General features: G+C 40.0%; 2 protein-coding genes across 19 annotated transcripts in view; both read left to right on the top strand.

The window, feature by feature from the left end:
- The first annotated feature begins 592 nt into the window (after nucleotides 1-592).
- Nucleotides 593-4,771, top strand: jpt2 (Jupiter microtubule associated homolog 2). The gene is made up of 5 exons (XM_015945903.3): nucleotides 593-773; nucleotides 1,960-2,111; nucleotides 2,482-2,633; nucleotides 3,885-3,921; nucleotides 4,318-4,771. Exons 1-5 carry the CDS (start codon nucleotides 718-720, stop codon nucleotides 4,545-4,547), a joined length of 627 nt encoding a protein of 208 aa, XP_015801389.3. The 5' UTR covers nucleotides 593-717; the 3' UTR covers nucleotides 4,548-4,771.
- A 9,408-nt stretch (nucleotides 4,772-14,179) lies between these two features.
- The window catches only part of mapk8ip3 (mitogen-activated protein kinase 8 interacting protein 3), a 48,003-nt gene continuing 35,035 nt past the window's right edge, over nucleotides 14,180-27,147 (top strand). For all 18 annotated transcript variants that reach the window (XM_015945920.3, XM_054750483.2, XM_015945909.3 and 15 more), the window contains exon 1: nucleotides 14,180-14,705. In XM_015945920.3, coding sequence (XP_015801406.1) covers nucleotides 14,400-14,705 — 306 coding nt within the window. In that variant the 5' untranslated portion in view covers nucleotides 14,180-14,399. The remainder of the gene's footprint in view (nucleotides 14,706-27,147) is intronic.

The following is a 27,147-nucleotide window of genomic DNA, read 5'->3' as shown; positions in this document are numbered from 1 at the left end:
ACATAAAGCGAGAGAAACAGTTAATTTCATTTGTTCCGCCTAGAAAATGATTGACATTTGATAACCAAATCAGAGGCAGGAATTTTGAAGGTGCGTTTGAATTAGTCATGAGCGTTTCCCTAAGAAATTGCTTCGCTATGTCAAGAAATAAACACTTTAGTTTAGATCAATATTTCAAACTAATTTGAGTTTAACGTATGTTATTATTCTTTTTTTAACATTCAGTTGAATTTGTAATGTCTTTTCGAAGCTTTAAACGTAAAAAAGATCCGTTTAGCTGTACACAAAACAAGCGCCACCCTTAAAAGTCCTAAACAGGGGTGCGATTGTTAAAAATCCGTCCGAAAATATGCAAGGCGGGGAGTTTATGCAGTTTATAAAATACCTTTTTTTACTCTATATATGTACCCCATAAATAAGAACTTTTAAAAATCCGCAATAAATATAGTATAAGTGGTTACCAATTGTGTTAATTAAACGGCGAAACGATGAATCACTAAACAAATTTCTTGGCGCGAGTTAAGGTTATCTGAATCGAGCGCATCCCATCGCCAGATTGGCCGTTGACCATTCATATTCCCCTGTCTCACAGTGGGGCGGCTTCATTTTCTTGGGGATTTTTTCGGGCAGACGCAGGGAGGAGGGACGTTGCTGCTCGTCTAGGTGGCAAAGGACTAAGTTGTCTTTGGAAAATTGAAAGCTCCAACCGAAACCACTATGACTTCGACGAACACGTTTCAGGGGTTTGATTCGGTCTCGAAACCAAGTTCCAGGTGAGGAACGTAGCCTTGCTTTTACTGGGGAACAGGCCTGGAGTGCGTATGAACTATGTAGACGCTAGTTGGTCACAAGATGTAGGTTCGTGTTCTATCACTTTCTGCCAATATTTTTGTACCCTTAATGTGTTCTAATTAGTATGCTAGCCCGTTAAAGTCAAGCGTGGATGTTTAGCTTTAGCTACATATTAGTTTAAGTGCTTGTTAAACTCGAGAGTTGAGGTAGCCAACGAGCTATGAGCCAGGCGTTGTCTGCTGCGGAAGTGGGGAATGCTCTTCAGACTGCTCCTCTTTGTATTATCCAGTAACGGCGTTGTGGTCACATTGTTCTTGGTACACGCGTGTTTTTCCACCCAAGTGTCAGTTTTCCAGCCACCTTCACTAAAAAGGCAGCTTCCGCACCACTTTAGAAATAGATTTATCCAGTTTGCTTCTTCATTCCTGACTATATAATCAGATAACCTGTTATTTGACTGCGTTTGCAGCGCTTTTTGTTGCTCTGTCGCACATTTATAACCACGCACAGTGTTTACTCGAGGGGGAACATGACATGTTGTACTCCTGCAATTAGAAATATTTTAAAATAACACAACTTACTACGGCCTCATTTCAGGAAGCAGTTTGGGACCTTACATTATAAAACATGTTTTGCAGCGATAAATAAAAAAGGGGGGTGGGGGTGGCATTAGTCAATGTTGAGCCTTGGTGTCCTGGACCAACTCAATCATTTGGAATTTTATCTCCGGTAATAAACGCAGCACTACAAAGCAGCATTTAAAAAATCTGACTTTTTCCTGGTCCGTGAACATGCCACCGCTAAGCGCCAATTCATGCTAGCAGTTGTGTAGCTTACGTGGTTGTCTATACTTTTCAAGGGAAAACAAGAAAATATATTTAGTCAGTCAATAGTTCTTTGAGATAATTTTGAGCTTACCAGAGCTAACTCGTGAATTTGAAATCTGTTCTCACCCTCTAAATCAGATTAAGGGGTATAATTGAAAGTATTGAATCAAATGTCATTTGGAGCTATAAATCCAAAAATAAAATGCAAATTTGATTACCTGCACTAAACAAAGTTGGTAAGATTAATTCTAATATAGGAACCAGAAATCCTTTTGTTTCTGAAATCTGACCCGGTAAAGTAGGAACATGTAAATGCATATTTATTAGTTTTCTTCTGCAGGGTGCTGCAGCCTCCTGGTGGTGGCTCCAATAACATTTTTGGTGGCTATGAAGAGGACGTTGCACCCTCAAGAAGACCCAATAAGATGGCCTCCACAGTCTTTGCTCCAGCTGAAGAGCCCCAGAGTGTATCCAGGCGCTCCAATCCTCCAGGTAAAGCCTTTTTGCATCATCAGTCGATGCAGTATTTTTCTCAGTTCTAAGGTGTGAAAATTGTTACTTTAATGTGATAATCCCAGTACAAATACATGTGTGCTAGCACTCAGTCCACCTCAGGATTTAGTCACATATTTGGTAATGCCAGGTTTTCATGCCTGACTAATGTGGTGTTTTTAGATGAGGACTGTTAGCTCTTTCGGATTTTTCTCTAAGGTCTCATTCACATAGTTTGTGTGTGGCCTTTTCAGACTGTGGATGGTGTCTAATATTAATCTGATTAGAGTGCTGCTAAAGAATGTCAGATTTATTTTCCCTTACAGCAAATGTGTTGTATTTAATATGTTTTGGTGATGTTTTGTTGTAGGTGGAAAGAGTAGTGGAATATTTGGTCAACCTGAAGCTCCAGTTCAACCACAGAGACCCGTACCTCCAGGTGGAGCAACCAGCAGCATTTTTGGCTCTGCAGAGAGCGCACCTGTCCAAAGCACATGCAAGAGCCACCCAAATAAGCCAAAGGTACGCCACAATACAGACAGATATGGGTTTTTCTAACGCCGATACTGGTGCTGATATGTAAGGGTCATGGTCAGCTGATGGCCGATACCTAGATGTTTTCCACCCTAACTTCTTGTTTAAATATCACTAATATCAACAATATGCTTCTGAACCTGAATCCGCTCATAAACACTGATTTTAACTCTTGAATCTTAATTTTTTGCTCTGCTTGGAATTAAAATCAAACATTTTACCAAACGAATCAATAAACAAACCAAGTATTTAACATAAAACATGTCAAATAAAAAAATTTCAGTTTACAACATTTCTTAAGCAGAAACGTAAATATATGTTTATATATTAATTATATAATGTTTGGCAGCGAGCTGCCCTTGGATGTGCCTGACTTTAAATTGTCTGTACTGAAGAGGTTTAAAGATTGACGCCAACAGTTTTTTTTTATTTTTTATTTTTTTACAAAATGTTAAATATTGGCGCAATATGTCAACTGATCAATATATCGGTCCATCCCTATTTTAAAGTAAGATCATATATATTTTAATTTAAGATAAACCACTGATGTTGTCAGTTCACAGTGCATTTATTTACCTCTCCTGAATGATTTACCCTCTAAATGCAGGTACACCTTCATTCTTTCAGTGCTGCAAGTTTAACAGTTGGTTCTGACCCCTTTGAGCTTTCCACATCGGCATAAACCAAGATAAATTCAAACTTCAAATCTGCACCGTGAGAGCCTCTGTCTTTCAGGCATTAACAGGTCATTTGAGGCAGCAGTAGCTCAGGTGGTAGAGCAGATTGCCTCATGATCGGAGGGTCATGGGTTCGATTCCAGCTCCCGCCAGGGGTATCGTGCTGTTGTGTCCTTGGGCAAGACACTTCACCCAACTTACCTGTGTTAGTGGTGGTCAGAGGGGCCGATGGCGCCAAATGGCAGCCTCGCCTCTGTCAGACCTCCCCAGGGTGGCTGTGGCTACAAGTAGCTTACCATCACTAGCAGTGTGTGAATGTGAGAGTGTGAAAGCGTCTTTGGGTGTCTAGAAAAGCGCTATATAAGTTCAATGCATTATTATTATTACTATTATTATTATATTCAGTACCTGTAAAGTAGGATCTTTTGGGTCATATAAAATCATGTCTGGCTGGAGGAATGCTTTTGACATTTATCGTTCCTTTGTATGGCTTAATGTTGTTGTTTTTGTTTGTTTTTTTTACCTGGAACTTAACAGTTTTACTGACTTGTTTTTCTTCCAGGATAATCTAGCTGTTGGACCAGAATCTGAATCACCAGGTTAGTGAAAGTGAATAACTTTGTATTTGACTTGGTGAGTCTCAGCAGGTCAGTGTGGACCAAGTCCAGGGGTCTTATGTCTGGAGAAGAGCTTAAAAATAAAAATAGTTTCAAGTGGGCACTTGAATAGCTTGAGGTCAGCGGTGCTAACAGAAGCATCCACAGCAGATAATAAACACACTTGTTGTAATGCCTTTCCAAGGCCAGGAAGCCTCTCTGCATGAGTGAAGAACATATCTTAAATAATTGATGTGTCCAGTGCAGTAATTTACATGCAGAAGAGAAACAGCCTCAGTAATCAGTAAGGTGAAGAGGTGGAGGTGAGACATTTTATTGCTTCTTTCCTTTGGTTGAGCGTGGATCAGAGTGTTTTTCTCTTCTTGCAATCGCCTCAAGCCAAAGTCGTCCAACCAGAGGTGAAGGAAGAAGCCGCTCCGCCCTCTCTTGTCCCAGCCAAGGAAGAGCCTGCAGCTGCCGCCGTCTCCTCCCCCCCACAGCCAGAACCACCTTCAACAGCCGATGAGGACTCGCTGAAGAACCATGAGCCTCACCTGGGACCTAAGCCTCGCTCTCACAACAGGGTGCTCAACCCCCCCGGAGGAAAGTCCAGTGTGATTTTCTACTGACCAGCGGAGCTCACACCCCCACCTTTGTCTCGCTTCTGTTAATTCTCTCCCATTCCTTCTCTCTACTGCTGGTTTTGCCCTCTAAACCAAAAACAAGCCCTAAATTCATTCTGAAATGTTTCTTGTCCATATCCAATTCCTGGTTTGATGTTTTGGTCTCAGCTTTTTGCACTTTTCACTCCTTTTCTGACTCTTATTCTTCATTAAAACCTGCAGAAATACAATCCCCTAAAACTTGATCAGGTGCCTCGTTAACCCCTTTGTGACACAGTCGAATCTGGTCGCTCTGTGCTGTCAGCAAATTCAAATACAACTCAGCTGAAAGCCTCTCTCTCAAAATTTGTAGACAGTTTTTGAATTTAATGAACGGTTGAAGAGTTGGAACTAGTGTGTTCAGCTTGAAATGGACCTGAATGTGACTGCATTGTTCCTGTAATCAGAAGCCTTATCAGTTTAGCTTTATTCTGCCTTAGATCAGCTGTCAGGACAATCTGATCAAGAACCCGATCGAAGCATCAACTTTTATTGACCTCCCAGATATTCCAGTTTGGTTAATGTGAATGTATCGTGCAGGTGCTCTTCTGCCTCCTTGTTTGCAGTACCCAAGAACATGCCTTTGGTGGTAGCTTGGAGTAAGCCTCTTGTTTATGTTTTAAATTAAAACGGCTGAAGACAAGTGAACTCTGGACAAGCCTGTGCAGGCGGGCTCTTCGGTTATTTCGCCCGCACCGTTACGCACATCTGAGGTATTCCGAAGCCGGCCTGTCCCCTCTGCAGACGTGCCCGGCATGCAGCCAGCGCAGCGGAAGAGTGGAAACCCATGAATCGCAATAAAATTGTTGTTTTGCAGCTATTGTTTGTTTTTGTGTACATTCCTCAAAACGCTTAGCACACAGATGCATCTGGAGCCGTTTTTACTTTGATCCAAATAAATATAAACAACTTTTCACTTTGTTTTATACAAAATAATAAACATCCAAGTTTAGTCTCTCCACTTGCATTAAATACAATAACTATGAGTGTGATATAAAATTAGGAGCCGTTTTATAAATATTCTCTAAATGTGGAAAAACCACTCATCTTTTCGGATAAATTAGATTTAATGTTTGCGAAACCTGTAAGTCGGCGACAAAACGAGATTTCCATAAGATGAGTTGTAAGTTTCAATCCAAAAGTTAGAAGGAAGACAAAAATTGTGCAAGAGCTAAAGCTGTTGCAACTCTCCATAAAATATATGTTTAACTGACTGAGTTTGGTTTGACACTTTTACTTTGCACTCAGGTTTTGTGGTTTTATGCCATAAAAGTTTAATGCAAAACCAAACAGACTCACTTTATGACTGGAAATTGAATCTTATTTTCTTTTTACACTTTAAGAAAAGGGATTTCTAAAAATTGATCCAATGGAGATTTTATGATGAAACGAGTAATTATAAAATTACTTATTTTGCTAACGCTACCTTTATGAAGGCTCTGATGGTTAATACACACAGTAGAAATATTAAACTGTTTCCATTAGCTATATTTAAAATCTGAGCTCTTATTTATTTCAAAAGTACATATATGACTAAGAAAACTTTTTTTTTTTGGCCATTTTATCCAGAAAGTTCCTTATGAGGAAGTTTTGATGCATTTCTCACAGGAGCTGAAATCTCACAGTTGAGGCAGTTTTTCTGCTTCATTAACTAGTTTTTGTCTTCATTGTTGACCCTTTCATTGCGAACAGCCCAAGCCACGCCAGTCTGACATGACCTTAAAAATCATATTTTCTTCCAACATCTACAAGGTGTTTTGACTCTGGAAATATAATTTTCATATCCACTGAGAATCATTCTAATAGACTGGCCTGTAAAAACATTTAGGGTGTTGTCTACTTTCTGGATCCCAACTACCAGTCTAAGAACTGGTATCGGTCTGTGATGCAAGATGCAAGGATAGTAGCGGTTTTAGGCACGGGCTGCCCGGGGCGGCATTTTTTCATCACAAAGGGGCGCACAATTGCTGAATAAAAACAAAAGAGAAACCTGCGCTGCAACATGGTTTTCTATCTGTCAGATTTCACTATGTCTGCATTGGAGCCAGCACGTTGGTGCCCCCTGCGGGGGGGGGGGGGGCTCAAGGGCTGTCTCGCCCGGGGAGTAATTCCATGTTGAACCACCACTGTGCAAGGAGGTCGAGGGCCCCAGTCCTATTGGACTCTTGTGTTTGATTTGCTGAAGATTTAATTTTTTTACAAGTAGTGTTGCTATTTGGTCATAATGTAATGGCTGCTCAGTGCAGGATTTTGTAGCAGGAGACCAGATTCAGAATCTAATTTATTATCACGTTCATATGGACAAGTAATTTGTCTTGAGGCAATGGTATAGACAGATAAGTAAGATAGATAGATATAGTGCTCAGCATAAATGAGTACACCCCCTTTAAAAGTACAGATTTCATCAGTAGCTCAATGAATTTTATTGAACACTTGTTTTACTCCATAACATGAAATCAAAGTTAATATAACTTGGATCACAAAATCTTCAGTTTTACCAAAATTGGTTGAAGCAAAAATGAATAGACCCCACAACAAAAACTACTACATCTAGTATTTTATATGACCACCATGATTTTTAAGGACAGCTCCAAGTCTTCTAGGCGATATGGCCTTAAATCAATATCACGATATATTGAGGATTTCACCTGGATAACGATTAATGGATAACTACAGGGATGCGCAGAAACAAAAGTTGTCCACTAGATGGGGCTACCACGTATATTACTTTACACTGGCCTGTTCCACGTGAGCCAGTTCTGGGCAGATTAGATCACTGGTGATCTGTGTGCAGTGCTGCTGGTTAGATTTGTGTCTGACTTGCTCTGACTTCATGCCTAGTAGGCAATGATAACCTTTTGAGATCTAGGCGGCTGCAGATTTTGGAGCAAGGTGCTGCACTTTCTCTCCACCAGCTGCAAAACCTGGCTCTGATTGGTTCACATTTTGATCCAAACATCCTGTTGTGCAATGCGAAATGTTAGTTGGCCATGAGTATTCTGTATGTTATGTTGGTGATGACAACCGTATAGGCCTTAAAGAGAAATGTGACCGTCATATCTTCATATGCACATGTCTGCAATATCCACAAACGTGTGAGGATGTGTTTCAGCTTCTAACAGGCACCAGATGTTTACAGTATTATGAATGCTAATGCGATATCTTCAGACATTCACCGGCAAGCTACATGTAGGGAAATCTGTCCGACTGAAAACACCGGCTTTTAGCCACGACCCCTGCTGCGGTCGTCTGCTCTCGTTTCTTTTCCAGGCGGGGCGCTGCTCATCTCAAACAAGGCCTTTTTACGTGACTCAAGGTGGTACAGCTTCTTAGAGGGACAGGAAAGTTGCCAACCTACACACATCTATGAATTTTTTTATTATCAAATTTTTTGACAATTTGCAACATCTATCTTTATCCATTCTTCAAGGATAACCTCTTTTGGAGCCTGGATGCTGGATGAAGAGTGATGCTCAACTTGTTGCTTCAGAATTGTCTTTGGCTCATTGTCGTGTTGCAAAAGTGCAAGACAACCAAGTGTACGGAGTGATGGCAGCATCTTCAGTATAGAGCAGTACAATGTTGAGTTCATGATACCATCAATGAAATGCAGCTCCACAACACCAGCAGCACCCATGCAGCCCCACATAAGGACACCGCCACCAAAAGCTGCTCAAAATTTACTAAGACTCTGATGCAGAGGGACAAGCACAATGTTCTGGAATGGCATTCTCAGTCCCCAGACCTGAATATTATTGAAAGTCTGTGTTGTGAATGAAAGAGCTGTCCATCAGGAAGCCATCAGACCTGAAGAGGAATGGTCCAAAATACCTTCAATCAGAATCCAGACTCTCGTTGGAAGCTATAGAAGCTTTTAGAGGCTGTTATTTCTGCAAAAGGAGGACCTACTAAATATTAAGTTAATTTCTATTTTTGTGGTGCCCACATTTTCTGCACCTGCCTAATTTTGTTTAAACAATTATTGCACACTTTCTGTAAATCCTATAAACTTTGTTTCACTTCTCAAATATCACTGTGTGTCCCCTATATGCATGGATGTAATTTTCACTTTAGAAGGGGGTGGGGGGGTTATCTTTTCCGTATGTTCTAATGGGAAACAGGCTTCAACACAAACGGTTGTTTTCCGCTTGGTCCTAGAGCTCAGCCAGTGTCAATTTAATTTAATATAGCGTAATATTGTTTTTGTATGGTAAAAAGTGCAGGGGTCAAAACTTGACTTTTGAAAAAGTGGGGGGGACATGTCTGCAATATCCACAAACCCCCAAAATTACATCCATGCCTATATGATATGTTTAACTCACACGTTTTATCATAACAACCAACGATTTATACCGGCAAATCATGAAGATGAACAAAGTTGCCCAAACATTCGCATCCCACGGTACATCCTTCCTATCTGGAAGGGATATTATGGGTAATACACTGAATTCTTGTTGGATAAGCTCTAATATAATATAATTCAACTGTTTCTGAGGAATTACAATTAAGATATCTGAAGTGTCCACTCAGGATAGCTCGAATGCTATTATGGATATCTGGAATATTAATTTTTACTAGGAAGAATAGATTTATATCTTGAATACATACAGTATCTGCCTAATAAATATTGAAACAGCTTGGCATACCAAACAACAGTTTCTCCTAGTAAGAATTCAGTTTATTCTGTCCACTTTGTTTATTCTTGATGGGAGGAATGCATCAATACACATGAATGAGATGTGACGCCATTTGTCCTATGAAGAATCACATTTTTTTTTATATGTCAAATGTGTTTTGTTGTTAGGATTTATCAAATGTTAAAATAGACACCTAAACATTTACTGTAATTGTCTTAAATGAGGCCTGAAAATGTTACTAATGATGGTGTTCTTACTAGTCAGAATGACTTTATGGCTGGCAAGAATTCATTTTCATTATTAAAAAGGTTATAGGAAGAATTTATTTTTTGATATACCAAAAATAATTCCAGACAGTCTGTGAGCATATTTTATGTTGAAATGGCCATCCTCTGAAATGTCACCTGATGTCTTGAAAATATTTTTGTATGGCTTGAAATACATTGTTGCTTGTAATAAATGTAACTGCCGATATCTGAAAGTGTTAAAATAAAGGATAAATAAAATTGTTACTATTATAAATATATTTTTGATATCCAAAATAAAATTATAGAGAGCTGGAATGTTGATTTCATTTTACCTATCTGAATATGAGTTTTTATTAGTAACAGTTGAATAAAATTATATGGGTATCTGGGATGTTATTTTTTTCCTAAGAATAATATATTTATCAGGAATACAAATCCAGGCTACCTAATAAATGTTAGAACGGCTTGCCATACCAACAACTACACCTGCGTACCTGCATCTTGACACTATTTGTTTAATATTTAAAGACTGCGTGGTCTTATAATTTATACTTTGGGCTAAAATGTCGATGCAGAGTCGAATCAAGCTGAAATAACAGGAAACCAATAAACTTCCGGTTTTGACTTTCAAAATAAATCTGAAAGAAAAACTTCCAGCAAAAAAAAAAATTTTCAAACCAGATAGTATTTTACCAGTTTACAAATGTCCCGGAAATATAACTGAATCAAAATGCTGTTTCCTTCCAATCCAATTACATTAAAATCAATTTTATTTACATAGCGCCAAATCATGACAAGAGTCGTCTCAAGGCACTTCACATAATAAACATTCCAATTCAGGTCAGTTCATTAAGCCAATCAGAAAAAATGTTTCCTATATAAGGAACCCAGCAAATTGCATCATCACTGACTAGTGTCAGTGACTTGATGCAACCCTCATACTAAGCAAGCATTTAGCGACAGTGGAGAGGAAAACTCCCATTTAACAGGAAGAAACCTCCAGAGAATCCTGGCTCAGTATAAGCAGCCATCCACCACGACTCACTGGGGATCCAGAAGACAGAGTGCACACACACACACACACACACACACACACACACACACACACACACACACACACACACACACACACACACACACAAATAAATACCTCTCCCTGTCATCTTCATTGGTTTAAAAGTTAGACATGACAGTATGATTTAAATAAGGTGTTGAACTGCATCTAGAGTGTCTGTAAAATGTGTAAAAAGTCCAAAATTATATTTAGTCTTTACATGGTGGCAGCTGAGGTGTGCTGCTGGGTGGTATGTGGTTTTAGTCCTGACATGGGGGAGGGGGTGTTACTGGACAGAGATCAGCATTGTGACACTCTGTCCACTACCTCACCCCCTTACCCCTGCTTTACTCCTGGACTGCAACAAAAGAAATCATTTATTAAATAAAATAGAAATTAGATGTTATAGTTTCAGTGTATTTTGTTAGGAATCTGTTTTTTCTAATGTTATTTCCTGTAGCAGATAAAAATAAAATAAAATAAAATAAGGTGGGAGTAATGGCAAAAGCTGTGTCCAAATTCAAGAGCGGTGGCCTTAAAAGGCCCGCCCAGTTGTCGTAGGCTGGGAGTGAGTGGCTGTGATTCTTTGGCCTGGTCAGCCATGCTAATGCTTCTTTATGGGAAGCAAAATGCCTGGTCACACACCCATTCCAATAACCCCACCCCCGAGAATGTATGCTCAGTTTCTCAAAAACAGCGAAGATGGCATCTAAAACGGAGTTCGCTTAGGCTCGTTCCTCTATTCTAAATGACTTGGACATGTCTTTAAAACCACAAGAAGAAGGCGCACTGAAAGCCTTTCTTCTAAAGAAAGAAGTTTGGGTCGTTGCCAGACACCATCTTTGACTACAGCTCAAAAAACTACAGTCATGCGATACAGTCATCATTTCCGCTATTTTTCTGATTGATCATTTTTGAGCTGGCTAGTCCCGCCCCTCATGGTCCTCTCTGCCTCTGAGCATCCAGACTCGCCCTCTGTGTAGAATATGCAGAGGGAAAGTCTGGCAGGCCAGGCTAGTGATCCTTAGAATTTTTTTTTTTTTAGAAAACAATGCCACCAATTTGTCGCAACGCTTAAGGAAGCCTTAAGTGATTTATAAGTGGCGCTAATGTGGTTCAGTCATGTCCTTTTCACAAAACATTATGTGATGGCAATGAAAAAGGGGTCATGGGGCAGTCTCTGCGCTTTTGCAAACGTCTGTTTATATTGGACATAACTTGCTTTTTATTGCGATCAAAGTGGCGCTCATTAAAAAGCAAGTCACCCCCAAATGAACTTTTTTTTAGCTAATAAACTATATAAACGAGTGTCTAATTGTGCTGTAGACAAGTGTAGTCAATAATTTGGCACTTTAGTGCACCTTAGTTAAAATTTTAATATTCTGCCTAAAACTGTCAGTGTTGCGCCCTCTTCAGGTAAAAACTCTGCACTGCATCTGAATTTAAATCTGCCATTGCTATTGGCTAAGAGGTACACTGTTATGTAAGCTGGTACATTATGATGTCACAATGTCGTTGTGAGCTTGTGTGTGTGTGTATTTGTTAGTGGTTCCACCCTCTCGGTCTGCCAAGCAACAGCATTTGTTGCATTTCTCAAACAGGAAGTGGGAGTTGAGGAAGACTCTGGCCTTGATCGAGTTGAGCAGCGCCTCGTCTGGAAAACAGACGAGAGCTGACGGAAGCAGCAGAGGGAGAGGCTGAAAGTCAGCATTTAAGTCGGACAGATTTCCCTACATGTGGAGCTCACAGGTGACAATGGATGAAGATATTGCGTTAGCGTTAATACTTGTTTAGTTTTTTATTTTAATTCTGGTGCCTGTTAGCAACCGAAACACATCCTCACAATATCATGTATTGTAGACATGTGCATATGAAGATATGACTGTAATAATAAGAAAAGGTTATCAGCTGTAGATTTAGTGTGCTCATAGGAAACGTGACAAAACAAAACATTTCTCGTGGCCTATATAGTCAATGTAACAGGATTTACAAAATACATGTGACCAACTAACATTTCTCATTCTACCACCGGATGTTTGGATCAGAATAAGAATAAATCAGATCTTAGATCAGGTGAGAACTAGGCGTTTCCCATCATGCCCTAGGTTTTGCAGACGGTGGAGAGCAACTGCAGCACCTTGCTCCAAAATCTGCGGCCGCCTTGATCTCACAAGGTTATCATTGCCTACGTAGGCATGGCATCAGAGCAAGTCGGCATCAAGTCGGACACAAATCTAACCGACATGCACTGCACGCCAATCACCAGTGATCTAATCTGCGCAGGACTGGCTCATCTCGAACACGGCCTCTGATAGGGGGTGACTTGCTCTTTAAGTTTTTTCACATGCCGCTCCTAAATGTGGTTGTCCTCCACACTCCCTCTGCAGTCTGGTGATCTGAGCTGCAGCTCTAATGGAGAGACCACCAAAGAGAGACCACCAAATGGTTCCCGAGCGCGGCTGTGTCTGCAGCTCACCGCTCCCCCAGGGGATGGGTCAAATGCGGAGAACAAATTTCGCATACACATCAGTGTGTGTGACAACTAATGGTTTATCATCTCAGCTAATTCTGTTTACAAAAGTGAAACTTACTACCTGGGTTCATTTTCAATTGTTGCCGGCCAGCTCTAGGCAGTAACTCCCCACGTGATCATAATTGTTGCGACAAGGCTTAATATGCATACAAGTCCGGCGTGGCGACAATATTACTACAAAGCTTAGTGGAACGAATGCTGTGTTGGCAGTAAGATGCCGATTTGTCAGCATGCAGGGCCCTAGATGATCTAGGCCCCCATTTGTTCCCCTGTAGATCTGTCTGTGGTTGGTTCATGTCAATATCCTTGTGAACGAATCACTGCTTTATCCATCTGGAATCAACTGGGAGAACTATTTTGCTTTAATTGTCTAAAGCTTCATAATTTTTATTTATTCATAATCTAATTGATTTGATTTAATCTACATAATATCAGTCAACTAAGGTAAGTGCAATACTTTTCAAAAGTGTAATATTTGTTTAGTTTTAATAATATTAGCTATTACTCACATGTTCACCAGTATAATGAAAACAGGCTAATGGAGGGATATGTTATAGACCAACTGGGATTCATTCCTCTTTATCCACCCTAGATGAGCTTTTATTGTGAAATCTTCCAGCTGTTGTCATGTTCATATGCGTCTGGTCTTGACGCAGTGAGTCACTGCAGACGGTGTGACGTCAGAGGCAGTGTCGGTCAGCTGGCTCCTCGATCCGAACAGCAGGGAGAGCCTCTCCCAAAGGGAGACATCACCATCACCGCCTGACTCAGCCCAGAGGCGTCGGCGGCCCGCCGGAAAAGGAGCACGACTCATGGACGGACCGGTGTTCTAGAGGCGGTCCGGGCCACCGGGGGGAACCGGGATTATTTATTCAGCTATTTATTTATTTATTTCCACCGCCTGTGCAATGGCAGGGATCCATGGCTGCGGCTGCTGAGAAGCAGGTGCAACATCATCGACAACGGCATTTGGATCCTTGGGATGGACTCGGCCAGGGTCGACCCGCAGGCTGGATCAGCGCTCGTTCACCGGGACCGCAGCGGTTCTGCGGGAGGGGAGCGATGAGCAGGCCGCTTGTGGAGTAGAAAGGCTGTTAATGATATCAGGAAGGAGCGCGAACCGAATCAAAGTACTGGAACCAGTTTCTATTCCAAGGTTGTGCGCATCTGCACAAGGATTTCGGTGGTTCCTGTGGGCAGTTTTAAACTAAAACAACAATTTAATATTCCATCCGCCTGGTGCAACTCGGACCTTAACACTGTGACGGTCTCGCCTTCAACAGGCCTGCTTTATTTCTGTTTCTGAGGAGAACCTTTGGATAACAGGACCCGGCTCCAGCCGCCAATATGATGGAGCTGCAGATAGACGAGGTGGTGTACCAGGACGACTACGGCTCCGGCACCGTCATGTCGGAGCGGGTGTCAGGCCTGGCCAACAGCATCTACCGGGAGTTCGAGCGTCTCATCCACAGCTACGACGAGGAGGTGGTGAAGGAGCTGATGCCGCTGGTGGTGAACGTCCTGGAGAACCTGGACGCGGTGCTCACCGAGAACCAGGAGCACGAGGTGGAGCTGGAGCTGCTGAAGGAGGACAACGAGCAGCTCATCACCCAGTACGAGCGCGAGAAACAGCTGCGTAAGCAGGCAGAGGAGGTGAGGACCCCCATCACCACCACCCTCTATACCTCTAGAACCAGACTGCTGATCAATCTTTTACATAATTCAAAATGCAAACGTATTTACCTTCAATATCACCTGTTAGTTTCCGGAATCATCACTTAGCCCAAGTTTATTATCATTTCTAGATGATTTAATTATAATTTTATGCAAAAACCCATCAGAGCCTATTGATAAAAACGATAGATAGATAGATAGATAGATAGATAGATAGATAGATAGATAGATAGATAGATAGATAGATAGATGATAGATAGATAGATAGATAGATAGATAGATAGATAGATAGATGATAGATAGATAGATGATAGATAGATAGATAGATAGATAGATAGATAGATAGAGATAGATAGATAGATAGATAGATAGATAGATAGATAGATAGATAGATAGATAGATGATAGATAGATATAGATAGATGATAGGTAGATATAGATAGATAGATAGATAGATAGATAGATAGATAGATAGATAGATAGATAGATGATAGATAGATAGATAGATAGATAGATAGATAGATAGATAGATAGATAGATGGAAATTCACAGTGCTAGCAGCAAATACATAAAAATAATTAAAAAAAAACATGAAGCTTCTTCCTTAAAGAGATAAAAATGGTACAAGAGTCCAGCACATTCATTCTTTACTTTGTTCTCTCCTCTTCCAAAAAGACATGGTAGATACGCCCAACAGGCTATTCCCTCATATTTAAATCTCTGATGAGTGGATTGTAAATTAGGGCCGCAGTGTCATGATCATAGTCATAATCAACACCAGTAAGACTCAGGGTTTCACTGTAAAACATTGTAATACCACTGATACTTTTCTCTAAACATTACTGTCATTTTTTTGTCTTTTATATAAAAATAATAACATAACACCAATCAAAACATGTGGTTCAGTCAGCAGGCTAATTTTGCACTCTCATTTTTGAACACCACTGACAAAATTAGCACAAAACTTAGCTAGACTTTCAATTATTGACTTCCATTAAGAATATTTTTTTCTCAATGGAAATTTCACTTAGATTTGAGGTAATTTTGTTACTTTTGAACTGTCTAAAAAATCCAGTTCTAAGAGTTTAGAGAGAACCCAAGTTTCAATAAAGTTCACTTAAGTTTTTGCACAAATATAAAGATCATTTTAAAATCTTAAAGGATTTGAGTTGTGTGACAGTCTGCCAAAGCAGAGACCATAGAGTCATCACATTCTGTCTGATAGAGAGATTGAGAACAGGGAACTGTTTCCATTTTAGATGTGACACATGGGTATCTATAAAAGGGTGTACAGATCTTTAGTCTGGTAACACGATTTAACAGTAAGAGGAGGAGTCACAGTTTAGGTGGCTGGGTATTTCTTTAGGATGTCTCCCTGACGAGGTTTTCTGGGCACGTCCAACCGGGCGGAGACCCAAAGGAAGACCCAGGGCATGCTGGAGGGTCTATGTCTCTGGCAAGGGAACTCCTTGGCCCAAGTGGGTGGGGAGAGGGAAGTCTGGGCCTCTGCTTAGGCCGCTGCCCCGTGACCCGACTCCAGATAAGTGAATTAAAAAGTTTTGAAGTGAACTAAAAGGGATAGATGATGATTTACACCAGTGTTAGGGTTAGTTACCAGTTGTGGCACCATGCTGGCGTTACAGGGGCAACGGTGGCTGAGGGGTTAAGAGTTCACCCTGTAATTGGTGGGTTACAGGTCCAAACCCAGGCTCCCACAGTAATTGTGTTGTTGGGCAACACATTTCAACCTCCTTGTGGTGGTCAGAGGGACCAAAGGCGCCAGTGCTCGCTCAGAAGCCTCGCCTCTGTCAGTGTGCCCCAGGGCAGCTGTGGCTACGTTGTAGATCATCACCATCTGCATGTGTGTGTGAGTGTAGGTGGGTGGATGGATGGATTTCTATAGTATTTGCTGTACAAGTGCCTGTAATTTATCATTTATCATTAAAGCATATGTTAACATACAAGGGCTAATTATTAGTTATAGTAATTTGTTCTTTTACCATAAGAAGATGGTGTTTTTCCACATTTCATTAACAAATTAGCTTAAATAAAAATAGAGCTGTTAAAAATAAACCAAAAACCCTAGGTAAAATCATGATTACTACTTAATGACAAAGCATGATTTTTGTCACATCCCCACACCTACGTTCTGTGTCTGACAATCGGAACCTTCTGCCAGTTATGGTTTGAGAATTTCACTAACTTTTACTTTTGCACAGCAGCAGTTTATCTGAGGCTTACCTCTTCATAAACACAAAGCCTGAAACTAAATCTAGTTTTTAAAACAGAACTATTTATTATCTAATGTTCCAATAAAAACTATTCAATAAATAGTTTTTTTCCAATTACATAACAATATAAAAATATAACAGTAATAAAAATAAAATTGGTCCTCACCACCTGTAGATCTTCCACCAGAGGGCATCAGACATGTATAAAGCTGGATATGGCAGGTTCATACTAATACTCCATCTTGACGCTTTCAGGGCAGAAGGGGTTTGATGCTAATTTATAACAAAATTTAACAAAGAGTTAATTTCATTACCATAGTGGCATTAACAAGTCACTGGCTGTTACCATAGAAACCTTAATGAGCTACTTTAAGCAGTTTTGACATTTCTTTTTATCTTGGTTCCCTTTTATAATGATGATTATTTTTCTTAGCTTGAAATAAAAGTTATTTCATTGGCAGTTCCCCTCTCTGGTTTGTTGCACTCGTTTGAAAATGATGTTCCTTTAGAGTAAGGGTGGTTCAGCCAACAACATGCACGTTTGTGATGTTTAGATCCATTTCAAAGAAAGTTTATCCCACTATCAGCCTAATCCATCCTCCAGCTGCTAACACTAAAAGTGACAGTGTGTATTTTCCCTGGCGATAGAGGGCAGTACATACCTAAATCACTGCAAGCAAGCATTATTTTTGTGTTCGAGTAAGACCTTACCAACGGATGGCCATTAGGGTCAAAAATCCCTGGGAGTGCAATCTCCAGCAACAGAAAGATTCCCTTTCATCACTGGCAACGAGTGAAGATGCAAATGTGCAAAGCAACAATGTTTATTAATGCTGAAAGTTTTGTAACCATTTGTTACAAATCAGTAAATGCATTTTGTCCTCACCAGTGTTGGGAACGTTACATTAAAAAGTAATTAGTTATAGTTACTGATTACTTTGTCAAAAAAGTAACACAAGATTATAAAAGTAACTAATTACCAAGAAAAATAACTACTTAGTTACTTTTTTCATTAAAGCACACAATAATTACTACAGTAGTGAAATATAAATGACTAATGACTGGAACATAATAAAATGTATGTCAAAATGTTTTTATAAACCTGAATAATTTAAATAAATAAGCACTTAACAGGAGGAACTACTAACAGGAACATTACACTTATCTAGACTATTAAAAGGTCACTGTGTGATATTTAACAAGACCCCAATCAGTTAAAATTTAAAATTGCAAATAGAAAGACCTGTAAAGGTTCCCGAGCCTTTAAATGGTCTCTCAGTCTAGTTAAATTACAGAAATGAATGTAATTTTGCGCTAGGGCTGCACGATATTAGGAAAACCTGCGATATTCGAGAACAGTGCTTAATATTGTGATATCAATGTTACTTGCGATAAATGAACAAATACTAAAGTATGCAGTGTTGATGTCGTCTGGCGTGTGACGTCTGCTCTGGGTTCAAAGCAAACAAAAACTAATGCATGAATTCCATTACAACATAACATTTTTATTGCAAAAATATGCAGCTGCACCTGCTACTGTATTAGCAGCAAAACAACTAACTGCATGCATGCAGTTTCTCAGTGACTTTAAAACATCACCTCCACCATAAAACTTTTTCTGATTCTCCACATACAGAAAAACATCCCTTACTAGGGTTTTTGAATAAATAAATAAAAAATCTGAAAATAAGTTTAAATGTTAAATAATAGTTAACATCACTTAAAAGCAACAGCAAATTCTCTCATTGCTACTGAACATTTTCTCCACTTATGTGGTTATGATATAAGACTGTTGCTGCTATTGGGAAGTGAACTGTGCTGGGCCAAACTAGGAGAATATTAAGATTTTCTGAGGTAAAGAGAAAAACAATGTCTACCTTTCAGAAGAGGAACTGGCACAAAAAAAAAACTACATGGAAAATATGTGAAAACGTTTGTTTTTAACCCCAAATTGAACAAGGTTACCTGGATCTTAAAAAGCAGCTCAGATGATGAAACTGCAACTATGATTCTGATAACAAGCTAACAAACTGAACTAGCTCCTCTTAAGATAACCGGCTAGCAGAGCTTCTGACTGACAGTTTATGTGCAGCAGCAAATCAACTATCCTGATTAACAAGGTTATGAAAGCTCATAAATGAAAAATCACTTTGATGTGTGGGGGAACTTTTCCAGGCCCTCTTTAGCAGGGTGGGACTGGGAGGAGAGTGCTGTAGCCTTTTAGCTGGAAGCTAATCGGAGCCTGGGGCTAACATCACCACCCGGTGGAACACTAGCGACATGAAGGTGGGTTGGTTCACCGGCACATGTCAGAGCCAGCCCGGTAAAAATGATTAACGACACCGAGCAGAGTCACGTTCACGTTTGAAAGCCACGCTGAATCCAGAAACCTCAGCACAAAGTGCGTTCGTTGCTCTGAGCCAGCATGACGAACAAGGGAACAGCGCCGCAAACTCTGTTTGGGTGTTGCTTTCCAAAAGGATCTATGTAGGGGGCGGGCGTATTACGTGAACGGAACCATCTGATTGGCTGCATATCAGAAGGGCTACATTTGATTGGTCAAATAATACATCCGCGTAAAAAACAGAGCTGGTTTACAAAAAGCTGATGTATGACACGGATGGAAATGTTGAACCAAACATTTATCGCTGTTTTTGCCGTGTTTTGCAATGGGCCAATTGCACGTCCTGTTATCGCGATGACGATAATTTTTCGATATATTGTGCAGCCCTATTTTGCACAGTATTCTAATTTTTCCAGCTTCACATAATTGTTTGTTATTAGTAGCATTTCTGTTGCTGCTAATCTAGTAAAGGTTAAATAAATAAATAAAATCCTTGAAAATGACACTAGAAGAGGCACAAGCCTGATGGAGGACTTACATTTACTAACTTGGGTCAGACCCAACCACAGAAGAGCTGAAGCTGGGTGATAAACACACACAGGTAGTTCTAATAACACCTGAGCTCCATGACGTGTGAGACTGATGCATCAGTGTTACAGCAGGCTAAAGAGATGATCAGAAACAGGTTACAGCTGGATGATCTAGTAAGGTAGAAGATCAGGACGTCTGAGTGGTGAACAGGTGAGCGGACCTTCTGGATGTCCCGCTGTCACGCTAAGAAGGGCACGGCTACAGATTCACACCTGCAGCCGTAGACTATTCATCACGTCTTCCTCGTTCTTCACGGGCCGTGATGCGCTTGGATGAAAACATCTACCTCTTTAGCTCCTGATCAGCTGATGACAGCTTCAACACACCGCACAGCTTAACGCACGCATTTCCTTATCAGTAACAGAAATGACGTTTTGTTAAAAGAAGACGGTAATTAATTAGTTTGCTCGTTACAGAAAGAATTTTTTTTTATTAACGTGGTTATTTTAAACAACGTTATTCCACTGCTCTGTTGTGATGGTTGTGTCTACAGCATGCGGTGACAGTGAGAACACTGAGGGTCTCTGCCCACCCGGCCAATCATCATCGTGTTTGTAAGTGCGTTACCGACACCTCTCTCTCCCTGGCTGCAGCTGAAGTGTGACGGTCAGAAAGCCTCACACTGCTGCTCAACGTTCGACAAGCACATAGTAACGCACAACCTTCCGTCCCCAGTAATGGTAACGCCGTTGCAACAGTGGGAAAAGTAATTAATTAGATTATTCCGTTACCTAAAAAAGAACTCCGTTAGTAATGCCGTTATATTTAAACGGCGTTACTCCTAACACTGGTCCTCACACACTTCCGTAGATGTAAACATGGCAACCAATATGGCATCGCCCAGAGACTTAGACCCGCTCTATGTATTTTAGAACAGATTTTGATGGTTATATGTTATGAAACTGCCAATATTTTTAAAAAACTGGGCATCTTTTAAGTCATTTACTACATTTCAATGGATATTTCCAGAGATTAATGGTAAAAACTACACAGTGTCACTTTAACATTTTAGACACTGCTGTCACATTAAACTTCAGCTCATAAAGCTGGTCCATACAGTCATAGGTGCACAATATGCAAACATTAAGTAAATAGCCAACATAGATAATGAACTCGGTGCAAAGTCTTGCACCAAATAAACAGAAGCCTCTCTCAGCAAGTGAAAACTTTTGACACCGTAGAAAAACTGAGGAATAAGCCACAAAAACCAAGAAGCGGCTATTGAATTTCAATCCAAACTTAGACGTTTTGTCCTCCCTCACACCTCTCACTAGCTGTGTGTGTGCCACGATCATAAAACATCTGTAATCTCCCTCCTGTTCAAAGGCAGCAGCTCAGTGACCCTTCAGCACGTTTCACCCACTGCTCATCCATCTACAGTATGTTAAACATGTGGATTATAGAGTTGGCTACTGGGTTATTAAAGGGCAGTTAGAGTTGACAGAATTGTGTTAATACCTACAGCTCTGTACAGGAGATGTTTGCAACATTATTTTAAATGTTGAAGATGCCAAAACTAAAACTAGAACAAATAAATACCTTTGGAGTGGGATCGGAGTCAGATAGGAGCGACAAGAGCAAGTCACCCCCAAATCAACCTTTTTTTCTGATAAACTATATAAATGTGTGTCTAATCATGCTGCTGACACGTGTAGTCAATAGTTTAGCACTTTAGTGCATTTTAGTTAAAATTTTTATTTTCTGTCTAAAACTGTCAGTGTTGTGCCATTGTCAAGTAAAAACTCTGCACTGCATTTGAATTTAAATCTGCCATCGCTATTGGCTAAGAGGGACCCTAGAACGTCAGCTGGTACCATATGATGTCATAATGTCGTTGTGAGCCTGTGTGTGTGTGTATTTGTTAGCGGCTCCGCCCTCTCGGTCTGCTAGGCAACAGCATTTGTTGCGTTTTTCAAACAGGAAGTGGGAGTGGATTAATACTCTGGTAGGGGGTGACTTGCTCTTTAAAGACTAAATAAGAAATAGGAATTTGTTTTCTGATATTTCAGCTGACTATTTTACTTCTCTGGGTTGTAGAGCAGGGGTGGGGTTAGGCCCGGCTACTTGGGCTCAAGCCCCGAATGTTTTATGAAAAGCCCCGGATCTAAAACGTGGAAGTAACATGCAGTACCAAAGTCCAACAGAGAGGGGGCAGCTGGCAGTAGTTTGTGTACAGCCTGCCTGAGCCTCCACCACGGAAGAAGAAGCCCTTCAGCAGCCGGCTTCTTCTACAGTCTCTGCCTGAAACGCTTGTGTGAAGATGGACATAAGGACGTTTTTTAGACCAAATGTACCGCGACAGAACCCCGGCTTTGATGATACTGGTGCTGACTCAGGTTTGTGAGTCTTATTTGAAAATATTTGTTGGCGGCTGGTTTGCCTAAAGTTAGCTTACTATCAGGTAAAGTTGTTGGAGAAAGAAAGGGAATATTTACTATCATCTCACACTAAACACTAACAGGAACAATACTCTGCCCTGAATATACTTAATATGTAGCTTCAGATTAAAAATTATGTGGTACAAGACAAATATATATGATGTTGACTAGTGCGTGTCAAATGTGTGCGTGTGTGCGTGTGTGTGTGTGTGTGTGTGTGTGTGTGTGTGTGTTAAGCCCCGGATCTTCTTCAGTCCTAAATCCGCTCCTGCTGTGGAGGACACCAAATAATACGTACTCAATAATAAATACTCTTCTCGCTAAACGTCATAATGCTGAATGTATTATATTTGATTTACTCACTTCTACCTCTTTAACAGGATTGGTACATTCCTCAAAAATCCTGCTGTATCATATGGGTCTTCTGCCCCCAGGTGGAGAATCTAAGTATTAAAAATACCTTATTTTTAAATTTCATCAGAGTGCTTTTGAAATGAACACTAAAAGATGATATATGATTGTCATATTAACACTAGCTAACAATTTAACTAGTAAAACATGATTTATTATCACTATTTCTGTGTAAGGCATTTCAACAATGTATTTATAATAAACAGGATGGATATGAGACTGTATGGCCAAGGGTCCCAGCAGATTTACAGGAAAGGGAGGCCTATCTCTATATTTTTGTAAAACCTTTAAGGTTTAATATCTATTTAAATGTTAATTTTGGTTTATTGCTCCATTCAATCATTATCACCAGTCATTAGTGAACTGTTAATTACTGATGTGTTAGATTTTAGCATCTCCTCAGTAAGAAAGGCTTAGTTATAATATTATACATTTAGTGTATAATTCACACTAAAGCATCTGGTTAGAAAATAACTTTGTTAAGCCCAAACTTTTTGTTCTTGACTGATCACCTCAATGTGGAATATTTTCACCTCCTGGTTTGAAAAAGGTGTGGTTGTTCCATACATCAGGTGGTTTCCTCTTCTCCTTCTCCACACCTTTGATGAACAATGCAGCGTAGAAAGCGATCGTTTCTTCCAGACTATTCACAATGGGGGATGGGTCTACGACCTACAAGTTACAGACAAGCAAATCAATTGCAGCAGAGTGTCGTACTGTAACCCGATTTTTGCTTTTGAGGGCGCAGACGGAGGAACAACAGGCAGAGAGAAAGGAACAACATGCTGTAGAGAGAGGAGAGTCCGGATGAGCGAGAAGCTGAATGGCACATTGAGACGGAGAGGGGAAAAACACAAACATCAACATTCTGGACAAAAGGAGCAAAAAGCAGCTCAGATTACAAACCTATCGTGTTCAAGATAATGGCAAACCCAGCTAAAAGCTCTGTTTCCATTATGATCACATATTAAAATAAGTAAACACAATAAAACTGACATATTTTTGTTGCTTTTTTTAATGATCCCATTAACATTGGTCATGTTTTAGCATAAAATGGTCTTTTTTGCTTCTATTTTCTATAACTGAGAACATTTCGTCCCCTTTTTCATTATCTGATTTTATCTATTCAAAAATATGACTCAGTTCTGACTTAATGTATGTAAGGAAATGAAAAAAGTGCAACTTATACACACGTTTCAGCAGATTATGCAAATCTCATCAGTGTCTGTCATTATTTTCATGCTGTTGTCGCTTCACTTTCTCCACAGGAGAATCTCTCATCACAAATGGCAGGAAATGTGTGACCACAATGCAGTCAAAAGCACTTAGTCCTGGTTTGTCAAGGAATCAGACAGATGCTTATTAAATAATTTATTCAGGACAGAATGCACACAATAGCCATGAATCGTTCATTCACAGTGCAGACCTGCACAAGCAGCTGTTGTTATTATTCCTTCATCTTGGATCACACAAACATAGAATCCTGCATTCGTGTCTGTTTGATCCTGGATTTCCAAAGATAATCCAGTTATGATTGTGAACGATTTAGATGTAGAAGCGTCAGTGGATTAAAAGCTGAATTTCAAAAGTTGACAGGATGAAGGACAATGTTTAATGGAACTGAGATCAGTGACTCCTAAATTAGACCTGCATTATAATAAAACAGATTTACGCTTTAATTTTCAAATTAAAATGCAAAAAAGGAGCAAAAAGCTTAAATTGCAAAGAGAACTCACTCTGTAAATAAGGCCAAAACATGCTACCATTTAAGCTGACAGGAAATCAGTGTGTTGTTACTTGTTAATGTGATGTGTAAAATGCATGAATCACATAATCTTTACCTTCATGCAACACCCATTGAACTTGGAAAGGTCAAAGATCATATGCAGGTGCACTTAGATCAGCCACTTGAAAAAAATAGAGACACTGTCCTACTGCCCATGCTCTCCGTGTTTTTGTGCGGTTTTGCTCTCAATCTGTTACCATTAGGTGTGCACCCCTAAAAATTCATCAGATTAGAATTGTCCCAAAGTACAGAAATAGGTCTAATCTCTGAAGAGCTTTTCTGAAACTTTAAAAATAGATCTTTTTTAAAAAATTTTTAACCATTGAAAAATGCCAGGAAGTGGTGATGTAGAACTGGAAAGGTCAAAGTTCAGTTCCTACCTTCAGGTCCAGGAGACAGGCAGGCAAACTCTGAGAAAATTTAATGAAGACACTGGACAGATACGTGAGCCACAGAGGGAGGCTAATGAAGAATGTGAAGACTTGAGCAGTAAACCAGGAAGCTTATATATATATATATATATATATATATATATATATATATATATATATATATATATATATATATTGATGCAGCTGATTACAGACAAGGAAACTTTAGCTGAGTAATAATGGGAGGCAGGTGTGCACAGTCACTGGGGATCTGAGGAAAAAAAAGACTAAACAGGAACACAAGGTTTTTTTCTTGGCCCTTGAACTCGCCATCGCTAAACGATAATTTATACACTAAAAATGAGAATAGTTAACACAATTTCAATAAATGGCTTCAACTAGTAATAAGTAATTCAATAAAGTCTATACCAGGTACTTTAGAAAGTTGTTAAATTTGTCAATTTAGACAAACTTCAAAACACAATTTTTTTTAATATTATTATTTCTGATTAAAATCGGTCCCTCAGAGTTTTTCATGCAGGCTGAACATGAAAATAGTCAAAACCTATCTCCTGCCTTAGCTTCTGATAGAAAATAGAAGTTGAAACGCTAGGATTTGAAAAGCCTGATAGATCTACGTCACACGGTCACTTAACATACATGGATTCATGGACTATCTTGACTCATGACAGGGAAGGCTGTTGTTGGTTTAGTGTCCAGGAAACAGCATTGAATGCCTCAGCTAGCAGAAGCTAACTGTTAGCATTAGCGACCGTTAGCGTTAGCGATTCAACCACATGACAGAAGCTCCATGTCGCAGAGCAAACTGAGTTAGGTAGAGTCATTTTGCTGTAATCCAGGCCCCCCCCCGCCCCCCCCCCCACACACCCCCACCCCCGAGATTTCAAAGGCATTCATTACGACCAGGAACCACTGCAAACAAGTGTTCAACACCATTAATAGCCTTAGTTGTTACCAGTTGAAGAAATTCATTTAAATTGGATAAAACATTCTATTTTTTCAGTGTATTAGCAATAACACATGTACATTATTTCTAAAAATCACAATTCCCCATTTGAGTGAATTATTTTTTAAATGCATTTTTTAAGTATAGTTCACTGAGATCAATCAGATTCAGAATCACCCAAAATTGGTACCAGCTGGTCGGAGCTGAATCTCTAAAATAATGAAAAGGTTGCTAACCGTTTAGCTTACTGTTGAACAAAGATACATAATTTTTACCAATTCTGTCACGTTTAACCTCTCACAGTCAGAAGGGTTAATAAAAACTTATTGATGCCGAAGGAAATTACATTATGGCCAGCTACATTTGTATATGTTTAGGGCTGGGACGATAATCAATAAATCAGTCAGTCATCCGATAGATGAAAATGAACTCAATAAATCAAGGTTAAGAAATGTACAACTGCTTATTTTGGTCTCAGTAACATTGGCAATAATATCGTTTATCGTTAACAATTTGTTGGACAATATATCCGGCTCCGGCTCTTGGAGAGTACAGACACTTTTTTCTCCTCTCCCTCCCTCCTTATCCCAGGGCTCTTTGTCCTGTCTTTGTGTGCACGACACTTCTTGCATTTTTTCTGGGAACTGGAAATTATTAAAAATGGATCTGGATCTGGTCAGTTGGTCACTCAGTGCGATTGACAAAATTTTTTCAACAATGAGAACGTGAGAAGGGGCTCCCGGATGCCCCTCTGGGACAGAGCCAGCTGGGTATATCATGGACTCCTGGAAACAGTGGAACCTGATCTGCCTCTCTCAACTGTCTGTAGAGGATTCTGAAGATGTCTGGATATTCGTCGTTTTGGTGTCGGGATTCCTGCTCTTTGGCCTGAGCGGTTACCTGGCTTACCAGAAAATTAACGAGCTTTCAAGGAATATTGGCTCAATCCCGGAGCTCAGGGATGGAATGCATCGTGCTGTGAACGCACAGACTCAAATAATTGTCGAGATGAGTCGTAAGCTTGGAACTTTGGCTGAGATTCAGGCTCTGGCACAGAAGGTGGATACCATCAAGGAGCGAGTGGACGGATCAGCACGGATTGGGATTGATTAATTACACCATTATTGGATCTAGAGGGGTTGTAGACCAACAGAACTTTAAGACAGAGAGGAAATTATCTCTGTCTGTCCCCAAAACAATTTTTATCTGAATCTGGTGCCCTTGGAGCCTGTGAGGCTGAAGTGATAACTCCCCCCTCAGAAGAAATGTGGAATGCTGTTGTCACTATGGAAACTCTTTCTCCCTATCCCAGCCTGGGCGGGACTTGACTGGTGAAGGCTGTG

This window comes from Nothobranchius furzeri, chromosome 12 (genome assembly GCF_043380555.1).
Source record: "Nothobranchius furzeri strain GRZ-AD chromosome 12, NfurGRZ-RIMD1, whole genome shotgun sequence".
NCBI classification, from domain to species: domain Eukaryota; kingdom Metazoa; phylum Chordata; class Actinopteri; order Cyprinodontiformes; family Nothobranchiidae; genus Nothobranchius; species Nothobranchius furzeri.
The sequence above is the reverse complement of the archived record's forward strand: the minus strand, read 5'-3'. Positions and strand labels throughout refer to the sequence as shown.

Coding starts and splice junctions, on each gene's coding strand:
- jpt2 (XM_015945903.3), top strand. CDS start 718: ATGACTTCGACGAACACGTTTCAGGGGTTTGATTCGGTCTCGAAACCA. Junction 2,634..3,884: donor GCCACCCAAATAAGCCAAAG/GTACGCCACAAT, acceptor TTTTTCTTCCAG/GATAATCTAGCTGTTGGACC. Junction 3,922..4,317: donor ACCAGAATCTGAATCACCAG/GTTAGTGAAAGT, acceptor AATCGCCTCAAG/CCAAAGTCGTCCAACCAGAG.